This window comes from Ahaetulla prasina, chromosome 1, assembly GCF_028640845.1.
Source record: "Ahaetulla prasina isolate Xishuangbanna chromosome 1, ASM2864084v1, whole genome shotgun sequence".
Taxonomy (NCBI): Eukaryota; Metazoa; Chordata; class Lepidosauria; order Squamata; family Colubridae; genus Ahaetulla; species Ahaetulla prasina.
In genome coordinates this window covers 165,373,219-165,394,851 of record NC_080539.1, presented here as the reverse complement: position 1 = coordinate 165,394,851, position 21,633 = coordinate 165,373,219, and the positions used below count along the sequence as shown (strand labels likewise).

The 21,633-nt window shown below is 41.1% G+C and overlaps 1 protein-coding gene across 1 annotated transcript in view; it reads left to right on the top strand.

The window, feature by feature from the left end:
* CTNNA1 (catenin alpha 1) overlaps positions 1-21,633 on the top strand; it is an 81,458-nt gene that overhangs the window by 44,333 nt on the left and 15,492 nt on the right. The window contains exons 10-12 of the mRNA XM_058180272.1: positions 2,016-2,108; positions 4,104-4,260; positions 21,198-21,398. Of these exons, the coding sequence (XP_058036255.1) occupies positions 2,016-2,108; positions 4,104-4,260; positions 21,198-21,398 (451 nt within the window). The remainder of the gene's footprint in view (positions 1-2,015; positions 2,109-4,103; positions 4,261-21,197; positions 21,399-21,633) is intronic.

Below are 21,633 nucleotides of genomic sequence, written 5' to 3'. Positions count from 1 at the left end.
AATGAGTATAGGGTTTCCTCTGTGTTTATATATAGCAGCTTGTCCTGCCAGTATTGGTGGGATGTGGGTTTCTACTTGGTAGTTTCTTGATTAAGTTATTGTTCTCTGTGTGATTGTCTGACATTAATTCCTGCTTATCTGATGTTGTCAGTTGGCATTGAAGAATGAATGCCAGATAAAGAATAACGACGTTTAGAATGTTTCCATCTTAATTTTTATTGTCTCTTATGAATGGTGTGTAAATCTAATTTATTCCTATGTGCCTATTGATGACTGATGCCAAGCTTCCGTAGTGTTTTGGATTTAGGTTTGGCTTAGGATGCTCAGTTTTTTAGTTGAAACTATGGTTGAATGTGAGATTAAAGAGTTTTCATTGCATTTTCTGATTACTAATTGGTACTTATGGGATATACGTTCTGCTAGTATTCTGCCTGTTTGTTCTACATAGTTGCTGATACAGTCCTACATTGTATGTTGTAGCTGGCTTCTGTGGCTGTAATAGCAACTTGGTTGTTTCTGACATGTTTTGATGTATGGTAATGTTATCCCCTTTCATTGTGTTGGTTGTGCTGTAGTGGAGTGATCAGGAACCATTTGATAAAGTTGCATTCGTATTCCATTTTGTTGGAATATATTGTGTGGCAATGTTCTTTTTCTGGTGTTTTGCATTGCTGCAGTGCATGTATACTCCTGAATAATGTTCTTAAACAGCTCCTCTTGTGGGAGGTTGGGTTGTTAATTTGATAATGGAGCACATGGTTAGTATGAGTTGTTTTCAGATAGGCTTGTATTTGCCCTTGTTTCTTCTGCTGGTAGATCCATCTGGTTTGCTAGTCAGCTTTAACTTCTTGGGAATTACTGCTAAGGTGGGGGGGAGAGGAGATTGCCAATTCCCAGAATAATAGACATACTGTTCTTGTCTTTTTGCGCCACTTTTGTGCATTTCAATGCACAAATGAAAGCTTTCAGTAACAGGCTGACATATACTTGTCAGTTAATATATATAAACATTTATAGAATGCCCTATGAGAGCATGCTCCAAAATATAAAACGCTTTTACTTAAAAAAATAACACAACTTTATGTGACCTTTTACTACCATGCCAGAAAGCAAATGGAAAGACATGTCCCTAGACAACAGCATAAGGCTTCACGCATTCTCTAGAAACAGCTGGTTGTGGTATTTTTCTGCACCAGTTGGCAGTAGTGTGTGCTTTTCTGCATTGAGGTTGGATGCATATGAACTGCTTGCACACAAAGAGAAGATGATCATGTACCACATTCCTCTGAGAAGTTAAATGGTTAACTGCAATTACAGATAGAATTCTCCATGTATTTTTACTTCATGAGGTCAGTGGAATTCTAGCAGGTGGTTCATTGCAGGTTCTTCACATTCCTTTCTCAGAGCCTTCTGCTCCACCTTCCCACATTTGCCAGCACTCCATAGCCCAAAGGTGCTTGAATCCCTCATTTCCTCTCTGTGTTTATCACTAGTCAGCTGTTTCACAAAAAGGCTTCAGCAGCAGATTTGTCCAGTGAAATTCTGAAACTTGTGTTGTTCAGAAAACTTTAAATGGTGAGCAGGTCTAAAACATAATAAATAACTGAGTTCACCTGTGCTTGTACTGTACTAAGTTGGATTGTGATCTTGCACAAGCAGCCAAAAAATCAAATAGGATATAAATGTTAATCTTGTTACATTGTAAAGAACTTTTAAGCAAGCCTTAATTAGATGATGATTTACATATTTAAAAGTTGTTTTTCACTTGCATAATAGGCAAAATTAAGAAGATCATTGAATCTGTTCAGTTAAACTAGTCCTTATTGCCAAATTTACATGGATAATTGTAAAAGATTTTGTTTAATTCTTATGAAAAAATTACAGGACACCAGTCTTACAATGTTATGAATATATGCTTACCTTTTAAAATTTCCCTATATGTTATTATTAGCTACCCTGAAGACCATTTTAGTGAAAAGATGGGATATAAATTTAATCAATGTGTTTTTTACCAGGTTGCCAACTTGGCCTGTTCTATCTCAAATAATGAAGAAGGTGTGAAATTAGTTCATATGTCAGCAAGTCAGCTTGAAGCACTGTGTCCTCAGGTAAATTGCAAGTTTGATACATCATTTTCATGTTCCAATTTTATATTAGAGCTGTGGAACATAAGTACCTTTAGAAAAATCTAATTTATTGTCTGAAAGAACAATTTTGCGGGTAGGTTGCTTTTTAGATAGAACACAAAAGCTCATTCAAGTAGCTATAAAAAACATACATTTATCGGCTGTATTCAAGAAGCTGGATATTTCTAGAAGTAATTTATTAAAAAGTGTAAAACATTTAATTTAATAGCATGCCAGATCCAGCAGGAATGATATAGTTTTGAACACTGCAACATAAGGGAAAGCTACCTATAGCTCTTCTCAGGCTAGTTGTATGCAACCCACTATATCAGGACCCCACTATTAGAGATGACATCACTCATAAAAGCTCTCTATGCTTTTCTTGAAGATTACTATTAAAGAAAGAGAAAAGGATATTATTAAAATAAGAAATGTATCATGAAAAATAAGTGTGTACAAGTCCTTGGTTTTGGCTCTGCCCAAAACTTGCTTTTTTCCTAAGAGTTCATCCCTATGGAAATGAAGCCCCTGGCAGAAAACACTGTCTTACTTGAAGGAATGATTCTTGAGCAGTACTTGAGACGGCCTTTGAAGGGCATTCAGAAACTTCAGCTAGTTAGGGTATTGTAGTTCCCCAATTAATAAGATTTATAGTAGGAAGTATACAGTCATGGCAAGCCAATTTCATTCCCTGCCAAGCACAAATCACTTACACTGATAGCCAGTTACACCTTCGATCACTTGAACTTCTATCACTTGATTGCATTCTATTCAAGGACCAAATCCTAATACCTGTGGGTAAAAATCTTCATCAGTCTACCCACTACAGCACAACCAACACAAGCTGTGAAAAAGATAAAGGCACTGTACATCAAAAACATCTCAAAAACAACCAATAGATTACTACAACCACAGCACACAACTTACGATGGAATCATGCCCTCCAGGGAGAATAAAGAGACATAATAGTTTAGAGTCAGTTTGGGGAGGAAAATTTGTGTAGACAAACTGTTTAGGTCTACATCTGCCCCTCCCAAGGGGAAGGCAGGCAGTCTGGTGAGATTCTTGTAATATAAGGGATCAACAATAAAATACCTACTAGGGCTTATTTGTGAATGGCTCTGACTGGTTGCACCTGACATAAGCCAACTAAAGCCCTCCAAAACATCTTGAGGAAACCAAAATGTATTAACATAGGGAGGAGAGTTCAGGTTCTTTTGCATTTGATTTGTTAGCTGCCCTGTTAAAAAGGTGGGCTATAGATTTAAAATAAAAAAAAATAAGTGTAAGGTAGGATAAGATAGGCGTTAGCAATTGGGAAATGATCAAATCCAAATCTACCTCTAGTTCAGGGGTGAAATGCTCCCTATTTGGACCGGATCGGCCAATCCGGTAGTGATGGCGGCGGGTGGTTCAGAGAACCAATAGCAAAAATCCCTGGCCCCCATGTCCACCCAATACCCGGTCGCCCATTTCCCAGCTTGCTACTTCTTTTACAAAATGCTTCTAAAAGGTAAAAAAAAAAAAAAAGCTGAGCCGCGAAATCGTCAGCCTTTTCTTTTTACCACTATCCACACTACTCTACTTACCCCATGCCTCCTTTTGGCGTGCACTGCACACATGCATGCGCACTTTGCATGTGGTGCGCACTCACAGCGCACATGCACAGCCAGCGGACCAATAGTAAACCAGTTCAGATTTCACCACTGCTCTAGTTAGCTTAACTGACTCACTTGGCTTTCTCAGCACTCCATTCCATAGGACAGGGCTGTCAAACTCGTGGCGCATGGGCCAGATGCGTCACGCGCTGGCCATTCCCACGCCCAGTTTAGCGAAGGGGGGAAAGTCCCAATATGTCACATGACACTGCCCTGTCATAGGAGAATGGTTTTTGCTGATTGACTTGTCAGTTTCATAGAAAACTGGGCATGATGTGAAAACTGGTAAATCAACAACAGTGGACATTTTTCTTTGCAGGTAATTAATGCAGCATTGGCTTTGGCTGCCAAGCCCCAAAGTAAACTGGCTCAAGAAAACATGGAGTTGTTTAAAGAACAGTGGGAAAAGCAAGTACGTGTGTTAACAGATGCTGTGGATGACATCACTTCCATTGATGATTTTCTGGCAGTATCAGGTAATAGTTATACATTAGCTTAAATTTATTTTTTTGAAGTTGATCAAATTTTATGAATTTTGAAGATTGCCTCAAGGAATCCTGTAAATATTCTTATTAATATAGTACTTGTTTTTTGAATCCCAAAAATGAAAATAGTGCAGAATGTGAGACAATGGGCATACAGTGTGCCTCCACTTAAATATTTGAGGCGATGCTCAGTTGATTTCTGGGCAGAATCTAAGCTAGTAGTATTTGGACTTTAAAGCCATAAAACTGTTTGTCTTTATCCTTCTTTTTTATGAGCAAATCCATTCACCTTATTTTCAGAATCATTCTTGTGGTACAATATGGGAGAAATTTATTTTGTGTGACTCTTAAACTGTGGAATGCATTCCTTCAGGAATTATGGATAGTCTCCATTCTTTTTGCCTTTAGAAAAGGAGAGTTAAGGCATAGCCTGTTTCAAATTACTGGTTTTAGTTAATTACTTTGTAATTGTGTTTATTGTGTGTCCTGGAAGTTTCCTTGATTTATCTGCTTGAAGAAGATATTTTTAACAGGTTAATGTTTTGTGTGAAAGAGCCTATTGTTTCAGATAAATGAAGCACATAAAAGAAAGGTTAGAACTTTCTTGAATATAAATAATAGCTATGGGTACCTCCACTTTGATCCCACAGAAACAAAGCACTGAAACAAGGGACCATTAAAAAAGAAGTGTCTTTCAAATGAGACAAAATGAAGTAAAGTTAACACTTTCTTCAGAGACAGGTTTTTTTCATCTGTTCTGAAACTAGCAGTAGTCTATCCTGTCCAGAAGAAATCAATGCTGGATCAAACAGGACACCTTACATTCTAATCCAGGTCCAAATTATTTGCAGGACTCTTTACCTCCAATTATTTCTTCTCACCACCAGATCTAAGAGGGTAGCCATACTCCTGGTTTCTTTTATTAAACAATGTTCCTCATAAGACCAAGAAGATGTGCCTTCTCTATTGTGGGGCCTGCCCTTTGGAATAGCTCCCCCCGCCTCAAGATTCTGATAGCCCTGGCAGTTGGCCTTTAGTAAGACATTAAAGGCCTAACTTTTCCCTCAAGTAGCCCTGTTGGTTAGTGTATAATGTGGATTTTTTTAACAACTGGCATATTGAATATTAATTGTTACTGTAATTGTTTGAAATTGTTTTTGTTTTGTTTTATTACTGTTAGTTGGCAAGAGTTGCTGGCATATTGAATATTAATTGTTACTGTAATTGTTTGAAATTGTTTTTGTTTTGTTTTATTACTGTTAGTTGGCAAGAGTTGCTATGGTGAGATGGGTGACCATATAATTTGTTTTAATAAATATTCAATATTTCTGTCCAGAATGATACTTCTAAGGCATTAAGCATTAGCAACATAGTTAATGCAATGGTGACCAATTACTTGTGTTGTATTGTAGAATTTTTAAAAGCTCCCTTTTGTGAAATTACCACATTTTTGTATTTGTTATGTAGGAAGTTAGCACCCACCCCCCTCCTAGAAGAATGAAATATCTTAGGAAATATTAAAAAGGGCAGAATATATTTCCCTGGATGATAAAAGGAGAAACATGTTTTAAGGACAAAGCAGCTCCCTGCAGCTTCCTGCCTCCCCCCCACCTTTGTCAATGGGCCATTAAGGCCTCAGCCAAGCTCACTCATTCCCCCCACCTTTGTCAATGGGCCATCATCTGAAACACAATAGGACCCATCTAGCAACAGAAACTCACCACATGACACCTGGGAAGATTACATCAGCCAGCAGATCCCCACCCCCTGGGAGTCTGACAACCAATCAGGACACACTTCCTGTGCCCCAGAAAGTTCAAAGCTCAGAAAAAGCATAAAGCCAGGGCGCGCACAGCACCTCACCCCTTTTCTGTTCAGGAACTCAAGCCATGTGATCCTGACCACCATTAAACCATCTTTCCAAGCAGCCTCCATGTTTCCAGTGTCTTTATCCCCACTTGGAACAAAACCCAGATGGATGTTTCTTCCAACAGTTAGATGTTACATTTTTAAGTATTTCTGAGTCAATGACAATAACTTTTGAGCATTTTGCAATAACAAACCTTAGGTGATTAGGTAAATAGATGATAAACTGACAACGACATTCATTAAAAAGGATTTTGGAATGTTTTCCCCCAGTTTTATTAGAAATTTCAACTAAAAGAACTGACAGATTAGGCATGGCCATCTAGCATAATAATATGTACCCATTTGCTGGCAGTCCCACCCACATCATCTACAAATGGTGCTGTTTATATGGTATAATTTTAATGCAATGTGGAGCCACTTGTGGATTAACTCACGATTAATTTTTGGTGAATTGCTAAAACAGATTTAAAGAGAACTCTGGCACAAGGAATTTTTGAGAGGTTCCTAGAGTTCAAATCCCAAATTATTCTATTAAGAGTTTTAAGACTATCAAAATTACCTGTTTTGTTTAATATTGAAACTGTATTTTACATTAACAAGATTTCCTTGTTAATACATCATTCCATAGTTGAGACCAGCTACAGACATTAATCCATGGACAGCAAACTAATCATACATAGAAATACTGCCAAATTTGGAGCATCTGATGTGCCAACCCTAGTAGATAACTTAGCCAGAATGCTAGTGAAAATTTGCAGCTGGCCAAAGAGCTGGTTATATAACAAACTATTACTTTATTATATCAAAATTGGCCATCTGCACAGCCACTCGGAATGGACACACTGAACACTATGTTGGCAAGAAGGAATTCATTGCTTGAGATTATCACATTAAAACGTTTTGAGATATATGTCATAATGTTATGTGGTAACATCTGAATTACACTGAATCAGAGACCAAAATCAATAAAACTGACAAAATAACTTAAAATAGGTACTAACAAATAACTCCATGTTAATATTTTAGTTAGCAGTTGGAGAAACATTCCCAAATGGAAAGGAAGGGGAGAAAATATCATTAAAAAGTATTTATATAATGTTTTTTATTCTACAGTTGTTTTTTTCCTCAGTCTTTTGTTTTATATCTTTATCTAAAAATCTATTTAAAAAGCAGTTGTCTGGGTTTTTTCTTCTTTATTCCTTTAACACTTTTTTCTTTATTTTTTCTCTTTATATTGTTTGATGTTTATATTTTTAACTTTGTAAACATTCATCAATAAAACCTATTTTTAAAAAGCTTAATATAAAACTTGTAAAATTTGCCACCAGCTAATGGCAGGGCATAAAGCAGACTGGAACTCCATGACCCTAGAACTGGAAGTGACTTCACAAAAACACAAGTTCCGTGTGTTTGTTACCCCTCTCAGATATCAACAGGGAAAGACTAAATCAACTAGACTGATGGGATATTGTAAGACCTTCTGATGACTAATTTCCAGGATGTGATTTTTTTTCAATAACTGTGCAATTATAAGGAACTACTGAGACCACCGGTAAAATTCAGTACTCATTCAAACACCAGAAAAATCAGACCTTGGATGGAGAGCCCATAATAGATGAAGTAGAAGTGGCAATAAAACTACTGAGAAATGGTAAAACAGTTGGAATGGATGATCTCATGACTGAGGCACTCAGAATTGGTGGAAACTATCTGACTCAGTGACTGCATTGACTATTAAGACTCATTTGGCACTCAGGAAAGCTCTCCGTTGCATGAAAAGGAGCACGTACATCACTACTTTGAAGAAAGATGACAGCTCTAGCACCAAAGCTACTGGTATATAAGCCTTCTATCAATCATTAGAAAGGTCTTCATGAGGATGATTCAATTTACTTCCAGAAACAGCAGGAACAGATAACTTAAGGAACAGCACCCCATTTCCACCCAACCCAAGGATGCTGTGACCAAATTTTCATCATCAGACAACTAATGGAAGAGAGAATTTGATGTGACAAAATGTCACTGCATTTCTTGACTTTCAAGCAACCTTCAACAGTGTGTACTAGCCAGCTTTAAAAAAAAACCTTAAAAAGTAAACATGTCCATAAAAGCCTACTGCAAGATTTATTTATTATATTTGTTTTTTGTTTATTTAGCATATGGCAGAGTACATGAATAGCATAGCAAAAAAAAATATAAACGAAGCACAATACTATGCTACACATAGGATAGGATGGAAATATGTAGTCAAGTTTGTAAAATATGAGTAATTCAAGAAATATGTAAATTACATATTACATTTTGAAATGCATTGGTTCATAAGAGTGGAATAAGTGTTCTATATATTAATCTCTAGACCAGAGTTCCCCAACCGTTCCGGATTGGCGGTCCAGAGTGGGGGGGGAGGGAAAGAAGGGAAGGTTTTGTGGGAGGGGCAGGCGTATGCACTCATACATGGGCAAGCACTCGGTCGTGCGAGTGGGGCCACGCGCACCTGTGACAACACTCACACAAGTGGGGTCATGAGCATCCATTACACTCACGCCATTGGGCTGTAAGTGGGGCTATGAGTACCCGCAGTGCTCACACGAGTGAGGCTGTATGCACACATACACGTGCACCAGCCATCTACTCATGCAGCCTGGTGGCCAGTGGGCCGCGGTCCATAGTGGGCCATGGCCCACAGGTTGGGGACCCTGATCTACACCATTTATCCAATGAAGCGCAATGTTTGTTAGTTGGAGTAAATCCGCTTTTCCTCCTGTATAAGTTCTCAAATGGCAGCCAGTCACTAAATGATCTGACGAGGATCACAACATCACATTCAGTGGAGGAAACTCTGCCACATTTAAACAGGAAGACTTAACAGATACCCTGCAAGGTGCGAGTCCTGAATAGAGTTTTCCAGTACTGGTGAGTGGCATCAAAACCTGCTTATTTTTGTGTTGGATCAGATACATTTTTTCTGGAATCTGGACAAGAAAACTTATAGCAGTTCCAGCAACCTGTATAGCTTTCAGTGGAATTCTTAATTTAACTGGCATCAGGCAAGGTTGTGTGATATTACCCCTGCTGTTCGAAGTCATAGCTGATACTGTAATGAGGAAAGATTTTGATAGGCAAGTAATAGGGTATAGCTAAACCACCATAGGTAATCCTGGACTTATGACCACAATTGAGCCCAAGATTTATGTTGCTAGGTGAGAAATTTGTTAAGTGAGTTTTGCCCCATTTTATTATTTTTCTTGTCGCATTTGTTAAGTGAATCACTGCAGTTGTTACGTTAGTAACATGGTTGTTAAATGAAGCTGGCTTCCCCATTGACTTCGCTTCTCAGAAAGTCTCAAAAAGGGATCACATGATCCTGGGACACTGCAACCGTCATAAATATGAACTACTTGTCAAGCATCTGAATATAAACCATGTGACCATGGGGATGCGGTCATAAGTGTGAATAATGATCATGTCACTTTTTGCCGTTGTAACTTCAGACAATCACTAAATGAACTGTCATCAGTCAAGGACTTCCTGTATTTAATCAACTTCATATTTGCTGATCATAATGCCATTTTTGCAGGCAGCAACACAGAAGCCATTGACATCTGGCACGACTTTACAAGCACTGTTCATTCCTACCATGTCAGCATCCATGCAACAAACATTTTGATAACTGATGGGTCACAGTTTGCTGTTTGTCCCAGTAAACCTAGTGAACTACTAGAAATATCGTGAATCACCAGGGGAAGCACTTTCAGCCACACACCTCTTTAGATTGTTACGGCACTGTACTACCTGTGGAGGAAATGAAACATTTCTCTGAAAACCAGGATGCAAATCTTCTTGGCACTAGTCCTGCCAGTCTTGCTATATGGATTTGGGCCATGGACGCTATTAAAATCAAAACTAAATAAGGTTGATTTTTTTTTATGTGTCTATGATATATACTGGGAATGTTTTTAAACAGCCATCTCAAAAATGATATCATCAGAAAGTGGCCTGCATAAAATCCAACAGCACCAAAGATAATATGGGCAAAGCAAGTTAAAGATAATCTGAAAAACATAAATTTCAACCTAAATAACCACTGCCTCAATTGAAAGCATGGAGAAAACCAGTATAAAACATCTCATCTGCTATTCAGCAGGACCCACAACAATGTACTGGCTCCAAGGACACTCTCTTAAATGAATAAAGATAAGAGACATTTGAAGATTTCTCTTTAGTTCAAATTCAACATGCGCATGCCTGTTTCCTGATCTGACTGGGGCCTTGTGCGTAGTATGCATTTCGATAATAAGAATATGCTTACAGTCTGTATTTGCTATGTTACTTATCTGCCCTTGTCCCTTTGCAAGCAACAACAGCACTAGACCTTACTTTGTGCATTAGAATTGCAGAGATTTGCAGCATTCGACCAGCAATTGCAGCATTATCATTTTATTTTCCTTCGTATAATTCCTTGTATAATTAAGTAAAAAAAAATTAAGTTCTTTTCAGCAGACTTATGAAAGGAAAGAGTTGCTCTAATTAACTATGGACTGTAATTTGTATTCCTCACACAGTGTCCTTCATAGGTTTTGGTTCATATCTGTTACATTAGCTTTGTTTTTACAAAACTATATTGCTAAAAGCAGGTTCTGCAGCTTCTGTAGTATGATTTAATACATAAATTACGCCAAAGTTTTTACATTGTGTTTTGTATACACAGCGTAGGTAAATACCAGAAGTTTATAAATACAGCATCACTACGTTCTTTAAGAATGAATAGGAACTTTGCATTCTGCCAGACATACCAGTATGCCCATGTCACAACTAAGTTGTTTTCAATTGCTTGATCTCTGTAATTCTAGTAATTCTGCTGGGCACCTTACAGATTTTGTTCATTGTGGCATGATTTACATAAAGTTGTTTAGATTGTTTAACTGGGTAAAATAGTTTCTAGACGTATGCGTATATTGAATTTCTGCTGCTAATATTTTAATTAGTTAGGAACTTAACAATACATGATCTAAGCAGTCCAGTTCAGATGTGAAGGGACTGTTTCTCATAGAACATTTTGAATGTGAAATGTTTTATTCATAATGATAATTATTATTACTTAGCTTCCTATTCTATATTTCTATACTGCTTCCGTGCAATTCCAGTAGTTTTTTATACAAATTACTGTGTTTCCAAAAAAATAAGACCCTGTCTTATATTTTTTTGAACCCTGAAATAAGCGCTCGGTCTTATTTTCAGGGAGGTCTTATTATTTTGGGGCATGTGGAGCAAGATGGGGCTCCTCTTGCCATCTTACCTGATTTCCAGCTCTGCATTTAAATATTTTTGGGGAGGGCTTATTTTTGGGGGGAGGCTTACTTTGGTGCATGCGCTCAAAAGCCCAATTGGGCTTATTATCAGGGGATGTCTTATTTTTGGGAAAACAGGGTATTAAAATAAAAATACTATAAAACATAGAGAGGTTAACAAGATAGGATGGGAAAGAAGACGTACGACTATTCAGCTAATTTTTACACCTGGAATACCTGGGTACTTCCTCCAGGAAAGGGGGTAATAGTAGAGGCCTTTAGAATTGGGTGAGTAGGGAAGGAGAGAGAGAATTTCACAATGCTAGTACTACAATAGAGTCTTCTGATAAATGGGCTTTATTTATGGTGTTTTGTTATTCAATCTAGGCCATGCCCAACTCCAGACTATTATGGGTAGTTTACAATAAAACAAACAGGTCTGGGAAAACAGCCAGGTTTTTAAGGCTTTACAGGATGCCATCAGGGAGGGAACCTACGGCTCTCTGGGGGAATCTCACTTAAGAAGGCAGGTGGTGGGACACTTCTTAGATCCCAATAGTCGACATTGTTTAATTGAAGAGACCCTGTCTCCTCTTACTGGCCAGGCAATGGCATGAAGATAGACGACCCCTCGATTAGCCAGATTGTAGACCAATTAGGGCTTGGTGAATTATAACCAGCACTTTAATTGCACCCAGAAAGCGCAGCAAGGAGGACATACCAGGAAGCGCTTATCACTGCCTTTGTTGTGGCATTCCGAAGCATATAAAGCTTTCAGGTGGTCTTCACAGGCAGCCCCAAATAGAGCATACTGATGTCACCAATCCCCACAACTAGTGGATGACCTCACTTAACAGGTTCCTATAGAAAATTGAACATAACTAAATTGTTACGGTTGGTTGCTACTACCAATTTGTTTAGAATTGATACTATTTTACCATGGAAATGCTTTTTTACAATCTATCGAAAAACCCATTTTTATGCATTCGGGAATAACTTGCCTATTATTTCATTAGTTAAATAGCCTGTAGTTGGGGCTATTTTATTTTGCTATTTAAAGATGAAAGTAATACAAACGAAGTTTTTTTAACCACATAAATTTAAGCATCAAATTTCATCTACATTTGAGAAATAGTGTATAGAATCTTAAATTATTTCTTGAAGGCTTTGGTAAGCTTTCAGCCTTAAAGGGGGGGGGAACTATACCAGGTGTCTCCAATCTTGGTCTCTTTTTTTTTTTTTTTTTTTTTAATAATTTTTATTTCCATTTTCCAACATCATATTTATGTACAAACTATTATCCATCATTAATCATTAATTTTTATTTATAACTGATTCAGGCCTGCCCGATTGCCACTTCCTTTCTACACAACCTCCCTCTCTACCCTCTACTACTTTCCCTCTCTACCCTCTACTACTTTCCCATCCTTCATCTCCTTCACTTTACTACTTCCTCTCCTCCTCCACTCCACCCTTCTTCCACCCTATCTAACCTTCTTATTCCCCTCCTCCTTCTCTACTCTTTCCTACCTACTTTCTTCCCTCCTTCTACTCCTCTCTCCTTTTCTTCCTGAAATGGCAGTTGAGCATCCCCAATATCATTTTAATTTTTTATTTTTTTTTAATTTCATATCTTCAAAAATTACTGTACATTAATAATCAATCCATGTATCATATCTCCCCCCTCCTCCCCCTTCACCCCCAGACTTCCCAGAGCAAATACCGGGTATTATAACCAACAATCACAAGCTAAAGTATGCAAAATATACATAACCTCCCACCTTTAAAAATTTAAAACTTTAGATCCCTTCACATTAAGAATAAAAAGATAGGAAAGAATAATAAAAAAAAGAAAAAAAAAGAAGCAATACCAACTTCACATATTACTTCTTCTTACAGTCCATTTTTAAAATTAATCCATCTTCTCAAATTCAATTTTTTTTCCACTTGTATATTCCTTCAAATTTCATAAGTCCATTTCTCAAATTACAGTCCATCTTCTCGAACTCAAATTTTTATCACTTATATATTTCTTCAGTTGCCATAACATTTAATGTCCGTTCTTCTTACAGTCCATTTTAAAAATTAGTCCATCTTCTAAAGTTCAATTTTTTTTTTCACCCACTTATATATTCCTTCAAATTTCATAAGTCCATTTCTTAAATTACAATCCAGCTTCTCAAATTCAAATTTTCATCACTTATATATTTCTTCAATTGTCGTAAGATTTAATATCCAATCTTCCAATACTACTCCATCAATCAAATATCATTTCGAATAAAATCTCTCAAATATAATATTTCCAGCTTAACTTCATAACTTTTACTATCTATAAACGTATCAATTAAAATACCGTATATACTCGAGTATAAGCCGATCCGAATATAAGCCGAGGCACCTAATTTTACCACAAAAAACTGGGAAAAACTATTGACTCGAGTATAAGCCGAGGGTGGGAAATGAGGCAGCTACTGGTCAATGTAAAAAATAAAGATAGAGCCAAGTAAAATAACATGAATATTTATTTGAACGAAAAACAATAAAAGTGCAAAAGGGGGAAGGAGGATTCCCAGCTTTAGAAAATTTAGAACTACGCCACCTTTGGTATGACCTGAGCATAGCTCATAAAATTATCTGCTACAATGTACTTCCTATCAATGACTACTTCAGCTTCAACCACAACAATACACGAGAACACAATAGATTCAAACTTAAAAGTGAACCTCTCCAATCTAGATTGCAGAAAATGTGACTTCAGTAACAGAGTTGTTAATGCCTGGAATGTGCTACCTGACTCTGTGGTCTCTTCCCAAAATCCCCAAAGCCTTAACCAAAGACTATCTAGTATTGACCTCACCCCATTCCTAAGAGGTCTGTAAGGGGCGTGCATAAGAGCACCAGCGTGCCTACCGTCCCTGTCCTAATGTTCCCTTTAGTTGTATTCCTTTTATGTATTCAATTCATGCTTATATTTATATAATTATTTAATATGTATTTGACAAAATAAAATGAATGAATGAATGAATGAATAGAATAGAATAGAATAGAATAGAATTTTTATTGGCTAAGTGTGATTGGACACACAAGGAATGAATGAATGAATGAATGAGTGAGTGAGTTACTTCAACAACATTGTCTCACAGAAATTGACAATACAACTGCAAGCATGAAAATGAGTCCTCCTTTAGCTTCCAAGGGACCAGGGTGCCTCTGAAGGTCAGTGCTCTAAGCACTAAGAACCCAGCACAAATCTAAGCCTGTATGCACACCAATAGTGAAAATACCCTGCACAGTGTCTCTTGGCAGAGAAGGTTAATTTTCATAGACGTTGGGGTGGCTCTTTTTTTTTTTTTTTGGCAGGGCAATAAGGGTCTCTAATATCATTAAACCCAAGTGTGAGGAAAAAGACAGCAGCTAAAATGTTAAGGCCAGTTGTGTGACCTTCTCCAATACAGTTGGCCTGGCTGTTTGCCAAAACTTAAAACACCCTCCCATCTCCCCCCCGTCCCTGCTAAAGCTTCTTTCTTAAAACAATTGTGGTCTTTGCCTTTCATGTCGCTCAACCTTTCACCTGCCAGGTTCCTAGCCCTTCACCCTTGACCCACTGCTGTGTTTGCTTAGCATTGTGCCAATTGACTTTAGAAGTCTGTGTGTGTGTGTGTGTGTGTGTGTGTGAGAGAGAGAGAGAGAGAGAGAGAGGGAGGGAGGGAGGGAGTGCAAAAGGGGGAAGGAGGATTCCCAGCTCTAAACAAAGGGAAATCCCGGAATGCCAGCCGAAGGCGGTGCTCGCGTTCCTCCTCCCTTGCTCAAAAGCCCCAATAACCTTCACCAGCAAGGCAGACCCCACGGGAAGGAAGGGACGGGCTGACTCACCGAGCATCTGGCTGAAGAGCAGCTGCTCCAGGTCGCCCAGCACGGTGAAGCACGGAGGAGAAGAAAGAATGAAAGAAGGAGGAACGGCCTCCTTTCTCTCTCTCTCTCTCTCTTCCAGCGCTGAAGAGAAGGGGACTGGGCACACAGGCGCACACACACCCAGCTTCTGAAGCACGGAGGAGAAGAAAGAATGAAAGAAGGGAGGAACGGCCCTCCTTTCTCTCTCTCTCTCTTCCAACGGAAAACGCTCTTTCGCTTGGGGAGAGGAGGAGGAGGGAGGTAGGTTGGCTTATTCAACCCTTCCCGGCTAGCCATCCAGCCCTTCCCAGGAGAAGGCGAGGAGTTTTGGGCGACCTTTTTGCTAAGCGGCAGCGGCTGCCCGACACCACCAGTTGGGCGGGGCAGGTGAGCCGCAGTAACTCCCGCCAGGCTATGCATTGGCGGGAAGCCCTGGCGGTGCAGTCCTTCTCGGCTGAGGAGGAGGTTTCCCGACGCGAGCTCGCCGCGCCGCGAGCCACCCAAAGGCCAGAAGAAAGGTCATTCCATCGAGTAATGGAGCGGCTCCTTCCTCTCCGCCTTACCCATGCTGTGCGAGCCCGGCTGGGCTGCAACCCCGCCGCCGCCGCTCCTTCCTCAGCCTCCCGGGCTCGCGCTCTAGCAGCCGCCAAGCTCAGGCCGGACTCGCAGCTCCCCATCAGCACTCGCACGGCGCGATTCGGGCAGGAGGAGTCGGGCTCGCTCGTGGCGGTGGCGCCCGCCACCGCCGCCACCGCCACCGCCACGGAGCGAGCCCGACCTCCTGCCCGAATCGCGCCCGTGCGAGTGCTGATGGGGAGCTGCCGAGTCCGCCTGAGCTTGGCGGCTGCTAGAGCGCGAGCCCCGGAGGCTGAGGAAGAGCGGCGGCGGCGGGGTTGCAGTCTAGCTGGGCTCGCACAGCATGGGTAAGGCGGAGAGGAAGGAGCCTTCGCTCCATTACTCCGATGGAATGACCTTTCTTCTGGCCTTTGGGTGGCTCTCGCGGCGGCGAAGCTCGCGTCGGGAAACCTCCTCCTCAGCCGAGAAGGACTGCACCGCCAGGCTTCCCGCCAATGCATAGCCTGGCGGGAGTTACCGCGGCTCACCCGCCCCGCCCAACTGGTGGTCGGGCAGCCGCCGCCGCTCCTTCCTCAGCCTCCGGGCTCGCGCTCTAGCAGCCGCCAAGCTCAGGCGGACTCGGCAGCTCCCCATCAGCACTCGCACGGCGCGATTCGGGCAGGAGGAGTCGGGCTCGCTCGTGGCGGTGGCGCCTCCGCCACCGCCGCCACCGCCACCGCCACGGAGCGAGCCCGACCTCCTGCCCGAATCGCGCCCGTGCGAGTGCTGATGGGGAGCTGCCGAGTCCGCCTGAGCTTGGCGGCTGCTAGAGCGCGAGCCCCGGAGGCTGAGGAAGAGCGGCGGCGGCGGGGTTGCAGTCTAGCTGGGCTCGCACAGCATGGGTAAGGCGGAGAGGAAGGAGCCTTCGCTCCATTACTCCGATGGAATGACCTTTCTTCTGGCCTTTGGGTGGCTCTCGCGGCGGCGAAGCTCGCGTCGGGAAACCTCCTCCTCAGCCGAGAAGGACTGCACCGCCAGGCTTCCCGCCAATGCATAGCCTGGCGGGAGTTACCGCGGCTCACCCGCCCCGCCCAACTGGTGGTCGGGCAGCCGCCGCCGCTCCTTCCTCAGCCTCCGGGCTCGCGCTCTAGCAGCCGCCAAGCTCAGGCGGACTCGGCAGCTCCCCATCAGCACTCGCACGGCGCGATTCGGGCAGGAGGAGTCGGGCTCGCTCGTGGCGGTGGCGCCTCCGCCACCGCCGCCACCGCCACCGCCACGGAGCGAGCCCGACCTCCTGCCCGAATCGCGCCCGTGCGAGTGCTGATGGGGAGCTGCAGTCCGCCTGAGCTTGGCGGCTGCTAGAGCGCGAGCCCCGGAGGCTGAGGAAGGAGCGGCGGCGGCGGGGTTGCAGTCTAGCTGGGCTCGCACAGCATGGGTAAGCGGAGAGGAAGGAGCCTTCGCCCATTACTCGATGGAATGACCTTTCTTCTGGCCTTTGGGTGGCTCTCGCGGCGGCGAGCTCGCGTCGGGAAACCTCCTCCTCAGCCGAGAAGGACTGCACCGCCAGGCTTCCCGCGCCAATGCATAGCCTGGCGGGAGTTACCGCGGCTCACCCGCCCCGCCCAACTGGTGGTGTCGGGCAGCCGCTGCCGCTTAGAATCGCAGCTCCCCATCAGCACTCGCACGGCGCGATTCGGGCAGGAGGAGTCGGGCTCGCTCCGTGGCGGCGGCGGGCGCCACTGCCACGGAGCGAGCCCGACCTCCTGCCCGAATCGCGCCCGTGCGAGTGCTGATGGGGAGCTGCCGAGTCCGCCTGAGCTTGGCGGCTGCTAGAGCGCGAGGCCCGGGAGGCTGAGGAAGGAGCGGCGGCGGGGTTGCAGCCCAGCTGGGCTCGCACAGCATGGGTAAGGCGGAGAGGAAGGAGCCTTCGCTCCATTACTCCGATGGAATGACCTTTCTTCTGGCCTTTGGGTGGCTCTCGCGGCGGCGAAGCTCGCGGTCGGGAAACCTCCTCCTCAGCCGAGAAGGCTGGCGGCCCTGCCCAGCCCTCTCACTGCACCACCAGGGCTTCCCGCCAATGCACAGCCCGCCAAGTTTGCGCCGTCCGCCCACCAGACACGGGAATGGGGGCCGCCTGGGCGACAAATCCCGAGACCTCGGCGGGCCCGCTCCCCATCCCTCCCATGGGAGTCCGCTCGTACCCCTCCTGTGCGGGGTTCCCGAAGACGTAGACTCGAGTATAAGCCGAGGGGGCGCTTTTCAGCACAAAAAACGTGCTGAAAAACTCGGCTTATACTCGAGTATATACGGTAAATAATCATTTAAACTACATCCACAATATAACGGTAAGCAGTTAAAATCATTACATCCACATTATCTAAATTCATAAATTTCACTTTCCATCCTTCACAATTGAATAATATCATCCCATAGATTTATACCATACAAATAGCAAATAACAAAAATCCTATAATTTATATCCTAAACAAATCAATTCCAAAAATTAACCATAATCATCATATTCACATCTTAAACATTCCTCCCCTCTCCCATTCTATTTTGCATCATTTCCAAACCAGTTAACTTAGCATCTAACAACAAAGGATTCCCACTCTTTAAAACATTAATATAAAAATGTCTCGCTTTCATAACTGAATTAAGAAAATACTTTCTACCTCTAAAATTCAGTGACAAACCCATTGGGACTTCCCATCTAAAATATATCTGATATTTCTTAAGCTCATCCACCAAAAAAGCAAATTCTCTTCTGTTTCTTAACATTTTAGGAGGAATTTCCTTCATCATTTTTATATCTTGTCCCAATATCTGAAATTTATTTTTATAAAAGGCTTGCAAGATTTCATGCCTAACCTTTTTAGTTGTAAAATAAATAACCACATCCCTAGGTACTCTATTTTGTCTTGCCCACCAAGAATTAACACGATAAATTCTTTCAATATTAATCTCAAAATCTTCTGGCTTCACACCCTTTATCTGTGCAAAGGCTTGCGTAAAAATCTCCTTTAAATTTTCCTTCCTATTTTGTTTCAACCCCCTCACCCTTATAGCATATTCCATTAATCTATATTGTAATATTACTCTTTCTTCATCTGCCCTATCTACCTTTGCCTTTATATCTTCCATCTTATTATCTAAGTTCCAATTGTTTTGATTTTTTTGAATATCTTCTATTTTCCTTTGCAGCTCTAAATTAGTTTTATTAAATTCTGCAAGATCGTCCTGCATCTGAATACAAGAACTTAATATTTGCAATTGCATCCTTTACCATTTTCATTTCCTCTTCTGCTCTTCCACCATTTCCTTAAAATCCAACATCTCTTTCTCTATTTCATCAAATTTTGATCTATTTCTAAAAATGACTCTCCAAAAACTCCTGTAAAAATTTCTTACTTCCTTTTGATTTCTTCTTTAATTTTTGAATCTGAGCTGAAGAAATTTCAGCTGAAATTTCAAAGTTTTAATAACTTTTGGCACTATTTGCTTAAAGGCCATTTTTTTAAAAAGGATAGCTTAATAATAAACCAAAAGAGAAAGAAAAAATTTTAAAAGAAATTTCAAAAAAAAAACCCTATCTTTTAAATCTATAATCCCAAGGAAGATGAAAAAATATAAATCATAAGATTCTCATTTCTTCCAGTTAGTCAGTATCTTCCTATATATCTTCTTTTTCAACACACTTTTGGCACTATTTGCTTAAAAGCCATTTAAAATATATATAACAAGTCAAGCCCAAAAAAAAGAAAAAATATAAGTCATAAAATTCTCATATCTTCCGTTTAGTCAGTATGTTTCTATGTATCTTCTTTCTTCTACTTCAACACTAGCTGTTAGTAAGCATTTCTACTTTCGTTTTCAGAGCACACATTCCACAAAACCGCCATTTGCTTTCTTCTCTCCTATCTTCGCAGCCAATAAATCCTCAGGGTTTCACAATCTTCTTACAAGCAGATGTTAGAACTCCAGTTTTTGCTCCGGTTTGGCTCTGCTTCGTGCAGAAAGCAGCTATGATTTAGCTGCTGACTCCCTAGTCTGTAAAAGCTGTTAGGACATCGTAAATCTGAGTTCAACAGCTTGTATTCTTTCCTTCGGGCGAAGGAGGAAAGCTGAGCAATTAGATTTGAGGTTGAGATGCCCTAATCTGGTGGGAAGTTCTCCTTCTATAATCTGATAAGCTCCGGACTAGGAGAGGCACTTGCCTTCATGGCAAACAAACGAAGCATCCAACCGCCACGACAAGAATTGATTTAATGATGGATTTAAACGTGGACGGAGCAATCTTGGTCTCTTTAAGTCTTGTGGACTTCAACTCCCAGAGTCCCTCAGCCAGCAAAGCTGGGAGTTGAAGTCCACAAGTCTTAAAGGGACCAAGGTTGGAGACCCCTGAACTATACTGTTAGGAACTGCTCTTCTTTGGGATAGAGTGCATATGGATTCTTACAATTCTTTTTCTCTATTCATGCCAGAAAGTAGCCATTAAAGTAACAGTAACAGATTGCTTTTTTCTACTTGTCATCTAAAGCAAGGTATCCTGGGGAAGGAATCGGGAGAAAATAATCTTAATAAAAACATGTTCCAAAACTTGTACTTTAAAGGAATATTGTGCTTATGTCCTGTGCTAGTTTATAACTGTTGCCTCATTCACCAGCCTTTCTCCTCTTTTTTTCTTCTACCATAATAAATATTTTTACGTATTGCTCAACCTGGAGCTGAGCAAATAGTAGTTACTGCTGTATTGATTTTCCTTTTTTTTTTTTCTGTATTGCCCAGTGTTATTTTTTATGTCATCATCTAGCCTTTCATTAGCCATGTGTATATGCAGAGAGTTTTATTTTGCGAAGCTTTACAAGAATCAGGATTTTTGAAGAGGAGCCACCCCTTCCCCAAAGAAAAAGATGGGGCTGAATTTTGGATATGGTGTTTACACTTTGTAATTCTGAAAACTTCTAAGAGAGCAGGGAGAGGTCACTGTTAAGTAATCTAATGGCTTCCTTACTTTTTGGTCAATAGCTGGAATCTGTGCAACTATAAGACTATACATACAGCTTCTGACTAGACTCAGTGTGTGGATTTTTTTTTTAAAAGATTGGAATAAATTTATGCCATCCTAAGCCTACATTATACTAATTTTCAATAAAAGAAATGAAAGAGATATCTTTATCAGCGGTAATATTTTAACTTGTGTGCTTCATGCTAACTTTGTATTTCAAATATACATAGCAATTTCTTCTTAACTTACTGGTGTTGATTTACACATTATCAGTAGCAAATGCAATTTTCCCATTTCTTTTTTTTTTTAACCACCAGAAAATCATATTCTAGAAGATGTAAATAAATGTGTCATTGCTCTTCAAGAAAAAGATGTTGATGGTTTAGATCGCACTGCTGGTGCAATCCGTGGTCGTGCAGCAAGAGTAATTCATGTTGTCACTTCTGAAATGGATAATTATGAACCCGGGGTGTATACAGAAAAGGTTTTAGAAGCAACAAAACTGCTGTCAAACACAGGTAAAGTAAACAACATAATCATGCTTTTAATTTAATGGTCTTGCTGAAACAGTCAGCCAGGACAACATGTTCCTCACTTCTTTCTGCAGCCCCTTTGTAGGTGTATAAGTATTGTCTAATAGCTAAGGAAGCCACTGTTATAAAATACCAAACACTTGTTTTAAGAGAGAGGCAGTAATAGGCAGACTAATGCCATGGAGCCCTGGTGCTGCAGTGATTAGAATGCAGTACTGCA